General features: G+C 39.0%; 1 protein-coding gene across 4 annotated transcripts in view; it reads left to right on the top strand.

Annotated features, from left to right (window-relative positions):
- EML5 (EMAP like 5) overlaps window positions 1-16,306 on the top strand; it is a 169,541-nt gene that overhangs the window by 141,280 nt on the left and 11,955 nt on the right. For 3 of the 4 annotated variants that reach the window (XM_039232530.1, XM_039232531.1, XM_039232529.1), the window contains 4 exons: window positions 2,841-2,919; window positions 4,118-4,247; window positions 6,292-6,390; window positions 8,947-8,967. In XM_039232530.1, coding sequence (XP_039088461.1) covers window positions 2,841-2,919; window positions 4,118-4,247; window positions 6,292-6,390; window positions 8,947-8,967 — 329 coding nt within the window. The remainder of the gene's footprint in view (window positions 1-2,840; window positions 2,920-4,117; window positions 4,248-6,291; window positions 6,391-8,946; window positions 8,968-16,306) is intronic. The other variant, XM_039232532.1, reaches the window with a different exon arrangement.

Here is a 16,306-nt window from a genome sequence, read left to right as displayed (position 1 = left end):
AGCCTGTATCTCCCCTTACCCTTCACCCATTTTGCCCGTCTCCACATCTTCCTTCTGGCAGCTGTCAAAGTTCTCTGTATATATAAGTCTCATTCTGCTTTTTGTTTGTTGATTCATTTGTTTTTTTAATACTCCACATATGAGTGAAGTCATATGGTATTTGTCTTAGCATATATACCATAATGGTATGGTATATATACCCTCTTAGCATAATACCCTCTAGATCCATCCACATTGTCACAAACAAGATCTCATCCTTTTTAATGGCTGTGTAATAGTCCTGTGTGTGTGTGTGTGTGTGTTCCTTACCCATTTCTCTATCAGTGGACATTTAGGTCACTTCTGTATCTTGGCTATTGTAAATAATGCTTCAGTAAACATGGGAGTACATATATTTTTTTGAATAAGTGTATTCATTTTGGAGGGGGGGTAAATATCCAAGAGTGGAATTGTTGGATCATATGGTATTTGTATTTTTAATTTTTTGTGGAATCTCCCTACATACTGTTTTCCACAGTGGCTGTATCAATTTACATTCCCACCAGCAATGCACAAAGGTTCCTTTTCCTACATATCGTTGCCAACACTTGTTATTTCTTGTCTTTTATTTTAGCTGTTTAACAAGTGTAAGGTGATATTGGGGTTTTGATTTGCATTTCCCTGATGATTAGTGATGTTGAACATCTTTTTATGTGTCTGTTGGGCATCTGTTTTCTTTGGAGAAATATCTATTCAGGGACTCTGCCCGTTTTTTAATCAGATTTTTTTTAAGTATCGAGTTGTATAAGTTCTTGTGTATTTTATATGTTAACCCCTTATCACTTATATCATTTGCAAATGTCTTCTCCCATTCACTAAATTACCTTTTTATTCTGTTGATGGTTCACTTTGCTATGCAAAAGCTTTTTATTTTGGTGTAGTCCCAAAGTTTATTTTTGCTTTTGTTTCCCTTGCCTTAGGGGGCCCATCTAGGAAAATGTTGCTACAGCTGATGTCAGAGAAATTGGTTAAAAACTGATCCAGTTCTTTTACATGTAACTGTCTAGTTTTCCCAGAACCATTTACTAAAAAACTGTCTTTTCCCCATTGTATATTTTTGCCTCCATTGTCATAGATTAATTGACCATATAACCATGGGTTTATTTCTGGGTTCTTTATCCTCTTCCATTAGTCTTCGTGTCTGTTTTTGTGCCAGTACTATCCTGACACTATTACTGTAGCTTTGTAATATAACTTGAACACTGGAATTATGATACCTCCAGCGTTTTTTGTTTTTTTTTCTTCCTCAAGATTGCTTTGGGTATTTGGATTCTTTTGTGGTTTCATACAAATTTTAGTATTATTGGTTCCAGTTTTGTGAAAGATGCTGTTGGTATTTTGATATGAATTGCATGGAGTCTGTAGGTTGCTTTGGGTAGCATGGACATTTAAACAATATTAACGCTTTCAGTCCATGCGTATGGAATATTCTCCATTTCTTTGTGTCATCTTTGATTTATTTCATCAGTGTTTTATGGTTTTCAGAGTGCAAGTACTTCACCTGTGTGGTTTATACCTAGGCATTTTAAGAGCCTCCACATTTAAATGATTCAAAATGGGAACTCTGGGGTTGCCCGGGTGGCTTAGTCGGTTAAGCGTCCGACTTCACTTAGGTCATGATCTCGCAGTTCGTGAGTTCGAGCCCCGCGTCGGGCTCTGTGCTGACTGCCAGCTCAGAGCCTGGAGCCTGTTTCAGTCTGTGACTCCCTTTCTCTCTGACCCTCCCCTGCTCACGCTGTCTCTCTCTCTCCTAGAAATAAATAAAATATTAAAAAAAAAAAAAAAAAAAAAAAAAAAAAAAAAAAAAAAAAAAAGAAGATCCTAAACTAGGGGCGCCTGGGTGGCTTAGTCGGTTAAGCGTCCGACTTTCGCTTAGGTCATGATCTCGCGGTTCGTGGGTTCGAGCCCCGCGTCTGGCTCTGTGCTGACTGCCAGCTCAGAGCCTGGAGCCTGTTTCAGTCTGTGACTCCCTTTCTCTCTGACCCTCCCCTGCTCACGCTGTCTCTCTCTCTCCTAGAAATAAATAAAATATTAAAAAAAAAAAAGAAAAAAAAAAAAGAAGATCCTAAACTAGTAATAGAAACAGAGAAGAAGGGATAGATATGAGAGCTCCTCTTTAAGTGAAGTTGATGAATGTCTAGTAAATAGAATGGAGAAGAAAACGAGTTCAAGGCCATAGTAGTAGTAATCATCTTCTGCAGAGTGTTGTGTGATTTGTAGTGCTATGTAACTATTAAATGTTTGCTTGACTGACTGATGGTGATGCCATTAACCTTACTAGAGACTTGAGGAAGAAGGAAAGGTAAAGGGCCTGGAGGAGAGTAAGTAATGAGTACAAGTTTGAAATCAGACATAATTTATGTTGCCAATAGTATAGAAAGTTCACAGAAATATTTTCAAAATCCAAGAAGAATGTATCATATACCTGCCATTTGCACAGTACTGTGATAGAAACTTCAGAGCAGTGATCCAGGCTCTTTTACAATGCATTCCATCAAGAAGTTTTTGAGTCATTAAACTAACATTTGTATATTTATTTATAAACAGTCTGCTCTTGTGTTAATGTATTATTTACATTATGAAACATACATCAAAGAAGTTAAAATGAATAAAAGTTCTCATATCTTCTTTCCACCTTCCTGCCTTAGAAAATATAAAGAGGCCACAGCATAGTGAGGAACAGATGGGGTTCATTTTTGTGAAGGTGTGTCAGATCTCTCTCTTCGGAGGGCAGGTGAGGGAGGCTGAGTGAAGGTGCACAGTGATTGATGCCTTTCCTCATTCCCACTTTCCCGTTTCAGGCCCCCCGTGAGCAGAGCCCCACCAAGGCCAGAAAAACTCCAGACAAACAATGTTGGCAAGAAAAAGAGACCCATAGAGGTAAGGTGAACCCACTCCCAGTGTTACCTTGTGCTTTAAAATGTATTCAGAATTCGTTCTATTTTCTTCTTGTAAGACAGCCAAGTCTTGTCATTAGTTTGTATGAAAATAAGCATTGAATAATGTTTTTTAATATTTCATTTTTTAAGTAATCTCTACACCTAGCATGGGGTTCAGTCCCTCAGATGAGTCGCGTGTTCTACCGACTAAGCCAGCCAGGCGCCCCTGAGTAATCTTTTTTGTTTGGTTGTAAAAACTGATTGCTTAACTGTCAAGTCTGAGTTTTGGATTGATGTCTTTCATTTCTTTTTATTTTTTTTATTTTTTTTATTTTTTTAGTCTTCCGTGAATAATATTCTGAATTGAACTGTATCTCAAAGAACTTCTAAATGTAAATGTATGTGAATGACTTAAAGACAGCTTATAGAATAACAGATACCTAGACAGTGTCTTAGGCTAGTATTTTGAATTTAGAAGTAAAAGTTTATCCTTCATGTGATACATTCATTCTAGGGTTCAGAGAAAGGTCTACTTTCAAACAAAGAAACTTTCTACAATAATTGAGCAAGAAGGAAAGTTCTCCCAGACATTTAATTAATTCCAGTATCAGCAGCCACAAGCAAACTGTGCTGAATCAGCTAAAAAATGAGGCGCAAATCTGTGGGATGATGATTGTTGTACTTCTCTCCACTGGAAGCCTCACAAGGTTAAAGAAACAGACATTTTCACTGGCAGATTATCTGCTAGAACTTTAGCATGAGTTATCATAGATGGTGTAGTTTTCCATACCGTTGTCTTATGTACTATTTTGGCCCCTCAAAAATACGTCACTTGGACATAATATATCCTGAGTTATATGTGCAGATTACATATTTTTACTAACAACGCAAATCGGAATATTCTTTTGAACACAAGCAGTATTTCCATGTTTAACACATGAACTGGTAACAAATTAAAATTCTTGAAATCAGATGACCTTGTGATTCCCTTTTCCTTTTAATATATGTAGAAAAGTGTGAAGTGTGTGTTTACCTGCCCAAAGCAGGTTACGTAGAGAAGCATATCTATCTAAGTTTTGTATTCAAAGGTTGTAAAACATCAAAATGCATCCTCCATTTTGAGTGAAGATATCAGTGCTGTATACAAAAATAATGAACATTTAGACATAAGGAATTATATAATGGTTTTATTGTTATAGGACCTTGTGTTGGAGCTTGTTTTTGGCTATCGAGGAAAAGACTGTAGGAATAATGTTCATTATTTAAATGATGGAGATGATATAATATATCACACTGCGTCCATTGGAATTCTGCACAACGTTGCTACTGGTAGGAGACCCCGATTCTCCATCTCCCACTTTTTATTTAGAATTTTGTTATTTGTAATCTTAAAATTCTTTTTTAAAACTATAAATAAATTGCATAAGTCTGGAATGTACTTCATACTATTGAATTTTCTAGTAGTATTTCAAGTAACCAAATTTACAGGCTTAAGAGAGTATAATGCAGCAGAAAAAGATTTCATAATGTGAAGTGCTCCTAGGTCTCTATTAGAGTGAAGGTTGACTGTATGTTGACATCATGTTTTATAATGAAACCATTTCTAACTCTATTTCCCCATAACCTTGACATGAAATGGATGGTTTGGTGGTTCTCTGACAGATAGTGGTTAAAAGTAGCACGCTGGGCGAGTGGTTGCTGGGGAGTGGGGTGAAGTGGGCAGCATTCTCACTGAGGCCTCAGAAAGCCGAGGACACGTGAGCAAGCTGCTTCCCTCTGTCTCTGCTGTCGTGGTACTTGTTTGACTCAAGGTGAGAAAGTACTTCACGATGTTTATTTAACTGATTTGGATTGTCAAAAAGCAAATAAATTCTTGTAGCATCATTTGATGATGAATGACATCGTAATCCTCCTAGTGCCATTCATTATTTAATTTTGAATTCTCTTATGTGTAATTATAAACCTCATAAAATCTGGAAGATGAAAGTAAAAATAGAGATTTTTGTATCCAAACATTTCTGGCTTTTTTCTCTGATGGTTCACTCTGAATAGATAAAGAATGGCTTATGTGAGTCCTAATCCCCCATGTCTTCTCAATATTAATCATTAATGTGGTTGTCCTATTTTGGATTCCTAAAGAAAAGAATTCACCAAGATGACATAGAAACCAATGGTGATTTTTTATTTAATAATTGGGGCCATTTAAAAAATGCTTAGATAATCCTCCTTAATGGAGGCTTCACCAAAGAGAATAGAGAAGAATAAGATGATCTAGAAAGGAATGTGTAAATACACTTCCATGTTTATCCTTGTAATTTTCTTTAATTTTCTGATTTGTCCTTAATCACCTTTCTAGTGATGGGGTGCAGAGAGACAGGGCAGAAGGGGGGACTCAGCACCTCTCCACTCCTCATTTTTTGTCCTCTCTGGTTTGGGATACATCACCATGTTCACAGTCTAGGAAGTTTTGATCTGTTATAACTGATCTTTGAACTCAGCCAGTAGCACATATAATTGCTTGTCTGTTCTTCTCACTAAGCTCTGAGCCCTGGGAAATAGAAAGTACATTTCACTTTGAAGAGAAGTTTTAAACTGTTAGATCTGGTAAATGTCATTGTTAAATTGTTTTGTTTTGTGTGGCTTCATTTTTGGCGGACCTAGTGTGGATGGCCCTCTGTAACCTGGACCTCACCTACACCCTACCATCCGGACCTCATTTCCCACCTGGCCACTGTACTTCACACAAACCCACCTTTATTACGTCCTGCATGATCAAAGGTCTGAGGTCTCTTCGTTGTCAGTGCTGCTAGATAAATCATATACCTTCTTTGAGCAGAATTCTTCAGTACCTCTCCACTGACTACCAAATAAATCTGAAATTTAACAGATTTGCATTCATAATCCTCTATCATTCTAGCCCCAATTTGCCTTTCCAACCATATTTCTCACATTTATTCTTGACCTTACATATCAGCCAAATGAACATATATGCATACTTAGTACTTTCCTGTCTTTGTACCTTTGCTTGAAGTATTTCTCTACCTGGAATGCCCTCCCCCCTGCCCTTCACGTTAACAGAATCTGTCGTATCGGTCCGAGAGCGCCATATGCCTGTGATAAGAAGAATCTTTTCTGCTATGAATCCCCACAGCAGGACTTTAACTGTCTTGTGGTACTTGACATCTTTAGCCCATTGTTAACTTGGGGGACTCTATCCCTTTAAAGATTTGAGTTATTTTACCATCCTCATGATGAAGTGTGCACACTCAGTTCTCAAAAAATATGTATTAAGTTAAACAGAGCAGTTTTTGTTGTTCTGGATAAATGCATTTGGCTGTTACGTCTTAAGGTTTTCTCAATTTTTTTTTAATAGGGACTCAGAGTTTTTATCAAGAACATAATGATGATATACTGTGCCTGACTGTAAATCAGCATCCCAAATTTATCAACATAGTGGCAACAGGCCAAGTAGGTATGTTTCTATATTTTAAAAAGAAACAATTTTAAGTAATTGTATTGTTCAAATTCCGTATCCTAGGGAAAAAAGTAAAATATATTTGTGTATTGTTGAAAATATATTTGTATATAAAATACATACCCAGGGGCGCCTGGGTGGCTTAGTCAGTTGAACTTTTGACTTCGACTCAAGTCATGATCTCACGGTTCGTGCGTTCGAGCCCCACATCAGGCTCTGTGCTGACAACTCAGAGCCTGGAGCCTGCTTCAGGTTCTGTGTCTCCTTCTCTCTCTGCCCTTCCCCTGCTTGTGCTCTTCTCTCTCTCTCTCTCTGTCTCTCAAAAATAAATAAACATTAAAAAAAAAAAGCCACACACACAGTTTTACCTTTGATTTTCTTCCAGACACCTTTCTCTCACTTTGGTTATCGTAATGGGTTCAGACAGTTAGAATTAAGAATAAACTATTTTATGGTGATTGCAGTAGTTAGATTTAGTCCGTTAGCAGGTATTTCTAATTGGCAAAAAGGTTTAATTTAGCACATAAAGCAAAAAGAATTCAAGGAAGAAGCTGTAAATAAGGGGGGATAGTAACCAGACCGACGGGTAGAATATCTGCAGCAATAGGTCTGAGCTAGGAAGGAAAGAGAAGCCCCGTCTGTTCCATGCTGGTAAACCCTTCTGCCTTTTTCTTTTCTTTGGAATTGATTTAAGTTGTCAGCTGTTCTAAAAACCACCTGGCTTGCTGTCTTCTTTTAACCCTTTAGAAAACGTAAAGGATGAGAGGATAGCAGGTCTACTTAGAACAGTACAGCTACCAGTCGGTGATCACTGTGAGCATCGCACCATAGATTTGGTCAGTGGAAGCTTCATAAGCCTGGTGCACTTTGTAAAAGTGATCACTGTCATTGAGCTTGCTGGACCTTGGCGGGCCTCAGTTGCTAAGCCAGCCTCCCAGGTGTCTTTTTCTCCTTGGATAGAAGAATTTATGCTTTAAATACCTTCATTTTTCATACAAGTACTAAACTGATCAGTCCGAAACTCTGTCTCTGGGTTGTGAAGTTCTGTAGTTGTACCACAAAGGTGCTTGTATTCTTCCTTTCTGTCAGTTTTTCTATTTTTAACAAGTAGACTGATCCTTCATGAATTACATACAAAAAATTCTAATCTTTGAGTATAAATAGATAGGCCTAGGTACTTTTTGCACTAAATTTTTAAACATTTTTACTCTGCACAAAAAATGAGATCATAGTACCATTTGGGTCATAAAAGAGCCTAGTACAGTGCCTCTTGGCATATAGTTATTGTTCAGTTAATTTTTATTGAATAGATTCATTTATTCAACAAACTTACTGAGCACACACCATGCACAAGGTACTGTCCTAGGTGCTGGGGATATAGGCTTACCAAAAAAAGATAATATCTCTATGTTAATGGAATTTACATACTGTGAATAGAGTTCTAGAAGGTATGGTTCTTCCATTTCCCAACTTTGCTTCTTTTTTTAATTTCCCCTTCTCTCCCTTTTTTGAGCAATTTTGCTTAACATATTAGTGCTGTAGTTTTGTCTTTTGATTAAGAAATGTTGTAGTCACAAATATACTCTTTCATTAAATTTGACCCTCTTCTCCTTTTCCTTTTTTTATTGAGTTATAATTGACATATAACATCATATAGACACAACTTAATAATTTAGTATCTGTATCTTTTCCTTTTATTTTGAAAGGCGACACTATAGGGAAATGTAAAGTGGCTAATTATCTTCCAAGTCAAATTCCAGGCACTACAAAGGTGATTTTAGATCATATATGCAGTCCTGTGCCTTGCCCCACTGTACCCTTCCACAGAATGGATGTAGACCTTTTTTACTGATGACTAATGGTATGTAAGACTTGAGAGACCACCAAAGAATGAGGGACGTTTTCTCTTCTGAACCCAGACAGTTGAATCAATAGTAACTTTTCCTGCCAACCTTGTATCATACCTGCAAAGCACAAAACACTCTCTAAAATATTTATGCCTCTCTCTGTTCAAAATTGTGTAGGTCAGTCATAGGGGAAATACTTGCTTTTGTGGTATTTTAGCCAGTGACATTCAAACTTTTTTTTTTTTTTGGGCGGGGCAGCGGGGGCAGGGGGGTGGCCCTTGTCTAGAATCTTGGACTCTCGGGGCAGAGCAGAGATGCGTTAAAACTCCAGTCTGTTAGAGGGCATTTTGTAAACTAAGAGTTGTATCATTTAAATCATATCTCTGTATTATCTTTAAATTGTTAAAAATTTCATGTGACTCATTAAATACAAAGAACATAAAGTTTTTATCCAGTAATTGAAAGGTCTTATACATGAGATGTTAATATACGTGGATGATTGAACTGAATGGCTTCACTTACAGTTTACTCTATTTAACATCATAAAACTAATTTTGCATATGACAATTTATGATTTATAAAATTTTTATAATTGAATTTTTAAAATATTTTTAATAAATATACATTATAAGAATTTGCTTAATAATACTTTTAAGTATTTATGTTATTTATGGACAGTTATTTTTCTGCTGTTTTTCCATTGTAGGTGATTTAGCAGACATGTCAGGTAAGGAAAATTCAGCATTTTCTGTTTTAGTTATGTTGTTTAGTATTGATAGTCCAAATTTGTATTGAGCAATAAGATACTTGAATGTATTTTGAATTTGCTTTAATGAAAAATCCATTCTTTTAATGTGATGACACTGAGCCAATTCTGCAGTAACAATGATAATTGTTTACTTTTAAAACTAATATATTATTACCTTTTTAGTGTGGCAACACTATTGTAAGCACTTTCAGCATATTACCTGTGTAATCATTGCAAGAATCCTCCATGGTAGGAATCAACTTGCCAACATCATGTGCCTGCTCAGTGCAGCTGGGGGAGGGGGTGCCCGGGCAGCTCAGTAGGTTAAGCTTCTGACTTCGGCTCAGGTCATGATCTCATGGTTTGTGAGTTCAGAGCCCTGCATCAGGCTCTGTCCTCGCAATGCAGAGCCTCCAGCCTTCTTTGGACTCTTTGTCTCCCTCCCTCCCTCCATCCCCTGCTTTCACTCTGTCTCTCTCTTACAAAAATAAACATTAAAAAAATTTTTTTTTTTATAAAGAGTGCAGTTGGGAGTAAAAGTAATCTTAAATGTGAATCAGTAGGTTGTGTTGCCTGAAAGTAAAAATTTTTAATTGCTATTTTTATATATCACTCCAATTATTGCACATATTATATCAACAAATCACTTTAAAGATTTAAAAATAACTATTACTGACCTTGGCCATAGCTTTGTGAATCTAAACAGCTACTGGATAATGTGTCCATTGTTTTTAGATATTTACTAGGATTTGTCAATTCCCCTTTCAGTTTACACAATATAGGAAAAATAGCAGTTTGATATGAAAATGTGTCATGATCTATGTCTGTTTCCCTCCGGGGTAAAGCCTGATTCTGTGATTTGACTGTTAAACTACAAATGTATTGAACACAAACAGGCGACGTTTTTGCTCTCCTAGTTACATTCAAGAGCAGGAGTTGGCTAACCAGAGCCCTGGGGCCAAATCTACCTGTTATTGGATAACCCATGAGCTAAATATAGTTTTTACTAAGTTAAATAGTTAGGGAAAAAAATCAAAAGAAAATTTCATAGCATATGAAAATTATATGAAGTTCAGATTTCAGTATCCGCAGATGAAGTGTTGGACACAGACTCCTTTGGCTGCATACTGTTGGTGGTGGATTCTGCACTACAATGGCCCCGAGCAGCTGCGACAGACACCCACATGACCCTCTGGCTGCTTTGTACTGCCGTCTGGCACACTGGAAATGCAGCAATGCTCTTATAACTTGGCAGGTTTTGAGCTAAACCACATTTCATTTGGTTATGTAACCAATGTATATCCATCGTGTCAAAACAAGGCAAAACAAGGAAAGTGGACTTTGAATGTCACACTTCTAAGGCACAGTGGGATGTGGATTATATTGTTATCAAATTATATGGTAAAACACTGTTTAGCATGCAGTGACACCATAGCTGTGCTAAAGGAATACAATATATAACATTTTCACACTAAAATTGATAAAAGTATTCCCAGTTCATAGGAAACCAACAGTCAGAAGAATTCGGAAATGTGAAAGAATATGTGTGAGCGTAGCTTATCACAACAGAATTTCTTCACAAAAATAAGAAATAAAATGAGTCTACAACCAAATTTTTTGAATACTTCATTAGTCATGAAAAATTTACTGCGAGTTAATTAAATCATGTTTGATTGCAGCAAACATGTGTCCAGAGAACATGTTTAAAACCATTAGCTTTTTGGCAAAACCTATTGCTAAAAGAGTGGAGGTTGTTGGGAACAGCATTAGTAGTCAGTTAACAAGATCCTAAAAAAAGCAAATTCTGAATGGTTTCCCTTGGCTCTTAACAGATTGATAGTTGTTGCCAGTTGCTCATTTGAGGCAGTCACTGTCAACCTTGAAGTGACTGAAGAGTTGGCCTCTATGACTAGTTTCCATGGAACAACTACAAAAGATAATATTTTCAGAGAAGCTTAAGAAAACATTAACTCAGTACCGTCTGAAGTGGAATCTGCTAAGATATGTGACACCTAATGGTGCTAAAAATATATGTGGAGCTGGAGCCGAAAAAGGGTTAGTTGGTCAATAAGTTTACAAAACTGGCGAAAATTTAGGGTGTTTAAAGCCTATGATTCATTGTGCCGTTCATCGTCAGGTAGTTTGTGGAAAACATCAGGGTATCGTGTTGTTGACAACCTCAGTTTGTCATTGAGAGTCAACAGTTAACTTCATTTGTTTTCATAGAATTAGCCATCATCAGTTCCATGAATTCATGTTGGAAATAGAAGCTGAGTGTCCTGACTCACCCAGTGGTTTAGCAGTAGTAGCTATATTGCAGTTTTTGGAGCTCAGAACCCAGACTGAAATTTTTCTGAATGAATGAGAAGAGTATTATGGAAAAACCAAATGGCCTTGGAAATTAGTTTTGCTGCAGACTTGCTCATGTTTCTTAATGAATTCCCCCTGAAATTACAAGGAAACTACAATTACAGTAACAACCTGAAATTACAGTCACAGTGAGATTCTGGAGTCAGGTCACTGATGGCGACTAATGTTGAATCACAAGTAACACCAGACTGCATGACACACTTCTCATGGTGCCGAACATTAAACAGTGAGAGCCCCACATGCAGCAAATGTATTTTCTGGTCTCAGACTACAGTTCCAGCAGCACTTTTCAGATCTTGATGCAAGTGCAAAGGAAAGTTCCATATTTCAGAATCCAGTTGAACTGAAATTGAAGAACTTCCATGTAAGGTTTAGTTGATGGTAATTATTCTGCAATGGAAAACATGTAAAAAGGCAGATATCAAGACAAGACTCTTAACTGAATGCTCTAAATGCCTTCGCTTTTGGATCTATATTCAAATTTGTCAGTAACTGTCTACATGAGACATCTTTTCGTTTTTTTAATGTTTTTTTTTAATGTTTTATTTATTTCTAGGAGAGAGAGAGAGAGACAGTGTGAGCAGGGGAGGGTCAGAGAGAGAGGGAGTCACAGACCGAAACAGGCTCCAGGCTCTGAGCTGGCAGTCAGCACAGAGCCTGATGCGGGGCTCGAACCCACAAACCACAAGATCATGACCTAAGTGAAAGTCGGACGCTTAACCGACTAAGCCACCCAGGCGCCCCTGTTTTTTTAATGTTTATTTATTTCGAGCCCAGCACAGAGCCCAATGCAGGGCTCAAACCCATGAACTGCAAGATCATGACCTGAGCTAGTGTCGGACCCTTAACTGACTGAGCCCCCCAGGCGCCCCTACATGAGACATTTTCAAAGTTGAAATATGTAAAACTTTTATAGGCAAACATTGTGATTTATTTTGATGAGAAATAACTCTGAAACCTCACTTTGGAAACCTCACTTTGTTATCTCCAAAGAATTTCACTCTTCTCATTAGTAGATCTGTATGATAAAAAATTTCACTCTCCAGGTCCCTGGGTGGCTCAGTCAGTTGAATGACCAGCTCTTAATTTTGGCTCAGGTCATGATCCCAGGGCCATGGGGATGGAGCCCCACGTTGGGCTTTGTGCTGAGCATAGACTCTGCTTGGGATTCATATTCTCTCCCTCCCTCTCTCTCTCTCTCTCTCTCTCTCTCTCTCTCTCTCTCTCTCCCCCCCCCTCCCTCCTCCTCCTCTGATCCCTCCTCCTCCCTCATGCTCACTCTCTGAAATTAAAAAAAAAATCACTCCATGATTTCCATCAATAAAAATGTAATGAAACTTTTCTCTCATTAGATAGGTACCTGCATAATATCTTCAATTTTGTCACTTATCTGACCCTTGACAGAAAAAGTTTGCAGGCTCCAGCTCTAGAGGGAGAGAGGCAATAAATAAGTAAACTTTTTAAAACTTTTTTAATTTTTCCAAAAAGAAGTTTTAAATATTTTTATTTATTTATTTTAAGTAATCTTTATACCCACTGTGGGCCTTGAACTCACAACCCCGAGATCAAGAGCTGTACATGCCTCCAACTGAGCCAGCCAGGTGCTCTAGTAAGTAAACTTCTGAAACTAACATGACCTGAGATGGTGATATGATAAAAACAAAACAAAACAAAACAGGATGATATGCATAAAACTAGGTGTTTGTTTTCTTGGAGGTGGTCACATTCAGCAGGGCCAAGAACGTGAACAAAAAAGTGACAGCTAAGGGATGAACTGGAGGACTCCAGGTTGAGGCTGTTTTGGGGGAGTCCCAAGACCCACCCGTACTTTCAGTGATTCCCTAGAAGAAATCCCAGGGCCCAGAGATAGTGAGGGCTATAGTTTCGTATAGTAATCAGCAAGGAAAAAAGACACACTGGGTGAAGTCTAGACACTACAGGAGCTTAGGTGCAATGCTTTGCCCAGGGCCACCCACTTAAACCTTGGAGTCCAGGCTTTTTGGGGAGGAGGGGCTGACTGCATAGGTACAGACCAGCCACAACTACGGAAATACCCAGAAGAAAGCAGGTGTTTAGCACCCCAGATCGACAGCCTTATCAACAAAGGGACCATTTCAGAAGTCAAGTTCTCACACCTTTGCAAGCAGACCCTGCTAATGATAGCACCTTCAGGCATGTTTATGTTAACTCTTTCCTGTGCAAGACTTAAATCAAGAAACAGGAAGGTCAGTGTGGAGGAGTAAGGCCTCTAAGATGAACTTGGAGAAGGAGAAGGGGTAGGAATTGGTAGCATGGGGCTTTGCAGATCATGGAGAGGAATTTGGATTCACGCTAAGTGCAGAATCCGTCATGGAGAGTGTTAAGGAGTGAGTTGATCTCATTTATACTTTGAGAAAATCACTCTGCACTATTAAGGATGCAGAGGGGAAAGAGAAGTAATCAGAAAGTTGAGAGGCTGTTATAAGAATCCACGTAAAAGACCTTTTTAACTGAGGTGGTAGGATTGAAAATTGTGAGAACGCTAGACAAATACAGCATATATTTTGGAGGTAAAGCCAGTGGTCCTTTCTGATGAATTGGATTTGAGGGTGTGACAGAAAGTGAGCAAGCAAGGCAGCTAATTTTTGCAGGAGCAGCTGGCTCACTGAGATGGGAGAACACTTCCAGAGAGACAGGTGGGCAGGAAGAAACTCAGAGACCTAAGAGTTAAAGGGGGTGCAAGAAGACTGAGAAAATAAGGCAGCTTGTGTCTGATAGCTTCTATTTAGTTCATTTCATCAGCTGAGAGTGAGGAGGTAGTGAAGAAGGGGGGTTAAAGTTTTGAAATGGTCACTTTGGAATATGGGAGAGTAAATATGTATTAGGAAATATATGGTATAATTGCCATTTGAATTCATTAGATGTTTTTTGAGTAGACACGAAGGGGATCTCTTCTGTGTCTGACAAAGCTTTCTTGGCCTTCCTAAGACGGTATTAAGAATTTGGCATTTTGATCCTTAAGGCAATTTAGAGGGAGAATTATCTGCACCTCCCAGCCCCCCATTTTAGTTACTCTTTGTCACAATAGGCAGTTGTCCATTAAGTGACTCTAGGGGTCTTCCCTGTGTCCTCTGTGACAGGAAATCAGGAAATGTACTAGCCCTAAGGTTGGTTGCCTTCATGGTCATAAAAGGGTCACCAGCACCCCAGTGAGAGTTACGTGCTGCTTTGCTTTCATCTAGTGGGAAAGAAGATAAAACCCTTTTCAGAACCATGGGCTTGAAAGTCCTTCCTTTTAGTCTGATTGAGTCGTTTTAAGACACAAACCAAGCCCCTTACTAAGAAAGAAGACACCTGGGGAATACCACGTGCTAATTGGCTCAAATCTGGGTTACTGAACTGTATCACTTCTGCCGCTGCTGGAAGCAGAGTGGGCAGGGTGAGTGTGCGTGGCTGGGGGTGCGGGGAAGTCATCCCAGGGGGCTCAGCCTGATGAACTGAGCAAGCAGGGTCTTTCCCCTGAATCACTTGCTCTACGTAAGGGAGGAGGGGATTCCTGAATAAAAGTATAGCTTGATTAAGAAGGAAGGAGGTAATGGGTGGTGGGTATGCAGCAAGAAGCTGTCCACTGAGGAAACTAAAGAGTGACATACAATTGGCGCACTTAATGGCCTGTATTAAAATTTTATTTAAAATATAGTAAGGCCAAGTAGAGGATGGAGAAAGAATGTCCTTTAAAACTTTGGTTCTTATGAGATCCAATTAGTAATTGAAAGAGACCCTTGTGGCGTCTCTGTACTGGAGACTAAAAGTCAAGAATGCTTATCAAGTCAGTGGGATGCGGCGCCTGGGTGGCTCAGGCAGTTAGGTGTCCGACTTTGGCTCAGATTATGATCTCATGGTTCACAGGTTTGAGCCCCGCATCAGGCTCTCTACTGTCAGCATGGAGCCCACTTTGAATCCTCTGCCCCCCCTCCCCAGCTTGTGCCCTCTCCCTCGCTCATCCCTTCTCTCTTAAAAATAAATGGACATTAAAAAACAATAAAGTCAGTGGGATTGATCTTCCAGAGATAGCTTGTTGTGACGGAAGGAGCACGCCCAGAACCGGGATTCAGTGACAGCACCCTGAGGTGTGTGTCACTTAGGGCCTGTCTGACTGCACGGGAAAACACGCCTGCCTACAAGTGGAGCTTTGATGTGTCTCCTGTTGCCGGCCTAGCCCGTGACAGGCACCCATTAGCTGGTGGGCTGTAGGAAGGGGAAGAGTGAGAGGAGTGTCTGTGTACCTCTAGCATCGTGAATGACCGTTTTTGAATCACAGGAGAAAATATAATGTAACGAACATAAATCTTTCTTTAGTAAGTTAGAAAAGCCTTAAAAATGTTTAGTGATTGGAGCGCCTGGGTGACTCAGTTAAGCATCTGACTCTTGATTTTGGCTTAGGTCATGATCTCTCGGTTTGTGGGTTCGAGCCCCACGTCAGGCTCTGTGCTGACAGCTAGCTCAGAGCCTGGAGCCTGCTTCAGATTCTGTGTCTCCCTCTCTCTCTGCCCCTTCCCTGATCACGCTCTCTCTCTCTCTCTTTCTCTCTTTCTCAGAAATAAATAAAACATTTAAAAAAACTGGGGCGCCTGGGTGGCTCAGTTGGTTAAGCATCTAAGTTCAACTCAGGTCATGATCTCGCAGTTCCTCAGTTTGAGCCCCACGTCAAGGCTGTCTGCTGTCAGGGCAGAGCCTGGAGCCTGCTTTGGACCCTCTGCACCTCTCTCTGCCCCTTCCACGCTTGTGCTTTCTTTCTGTCTCTCAAAAATGAATAAACATAAAAAAAAATTTAAAAGCAAAAAAAAAAAAAACCACCGTCTTATAAAGGGATATGAACTTAGCTTTTTACCAGATATCTATCTATACGATTGAAGATTTCTTTTGAGATATATTCAGGTGGTGTCCTTCCTACCTGTTGCCTTTCTCA

Source organism: Hyaena hyaena, unplaced genomic scaffold (genome assembly GCF_003009895.1).
Source record: "Hyaena hyaena isolate Hyena2069 unplaced genomic scaffold, ASM300989v1 scaffold_67, whole genome shotgun sequence".
In the NCBI taxonomy this organism is placed as follows: domain Eukaryota; kingdom Metazoa; phylum Chordata; class Mammalia; order Carnivora; family Hyaenidae; genus Hyaena; species Hyaena hyaena.
The sequence above is the reverse complement of the archived record's forward strand: the minus strand, read 5'-3'. Positions and strand labels throughout refer to the sequence as shown.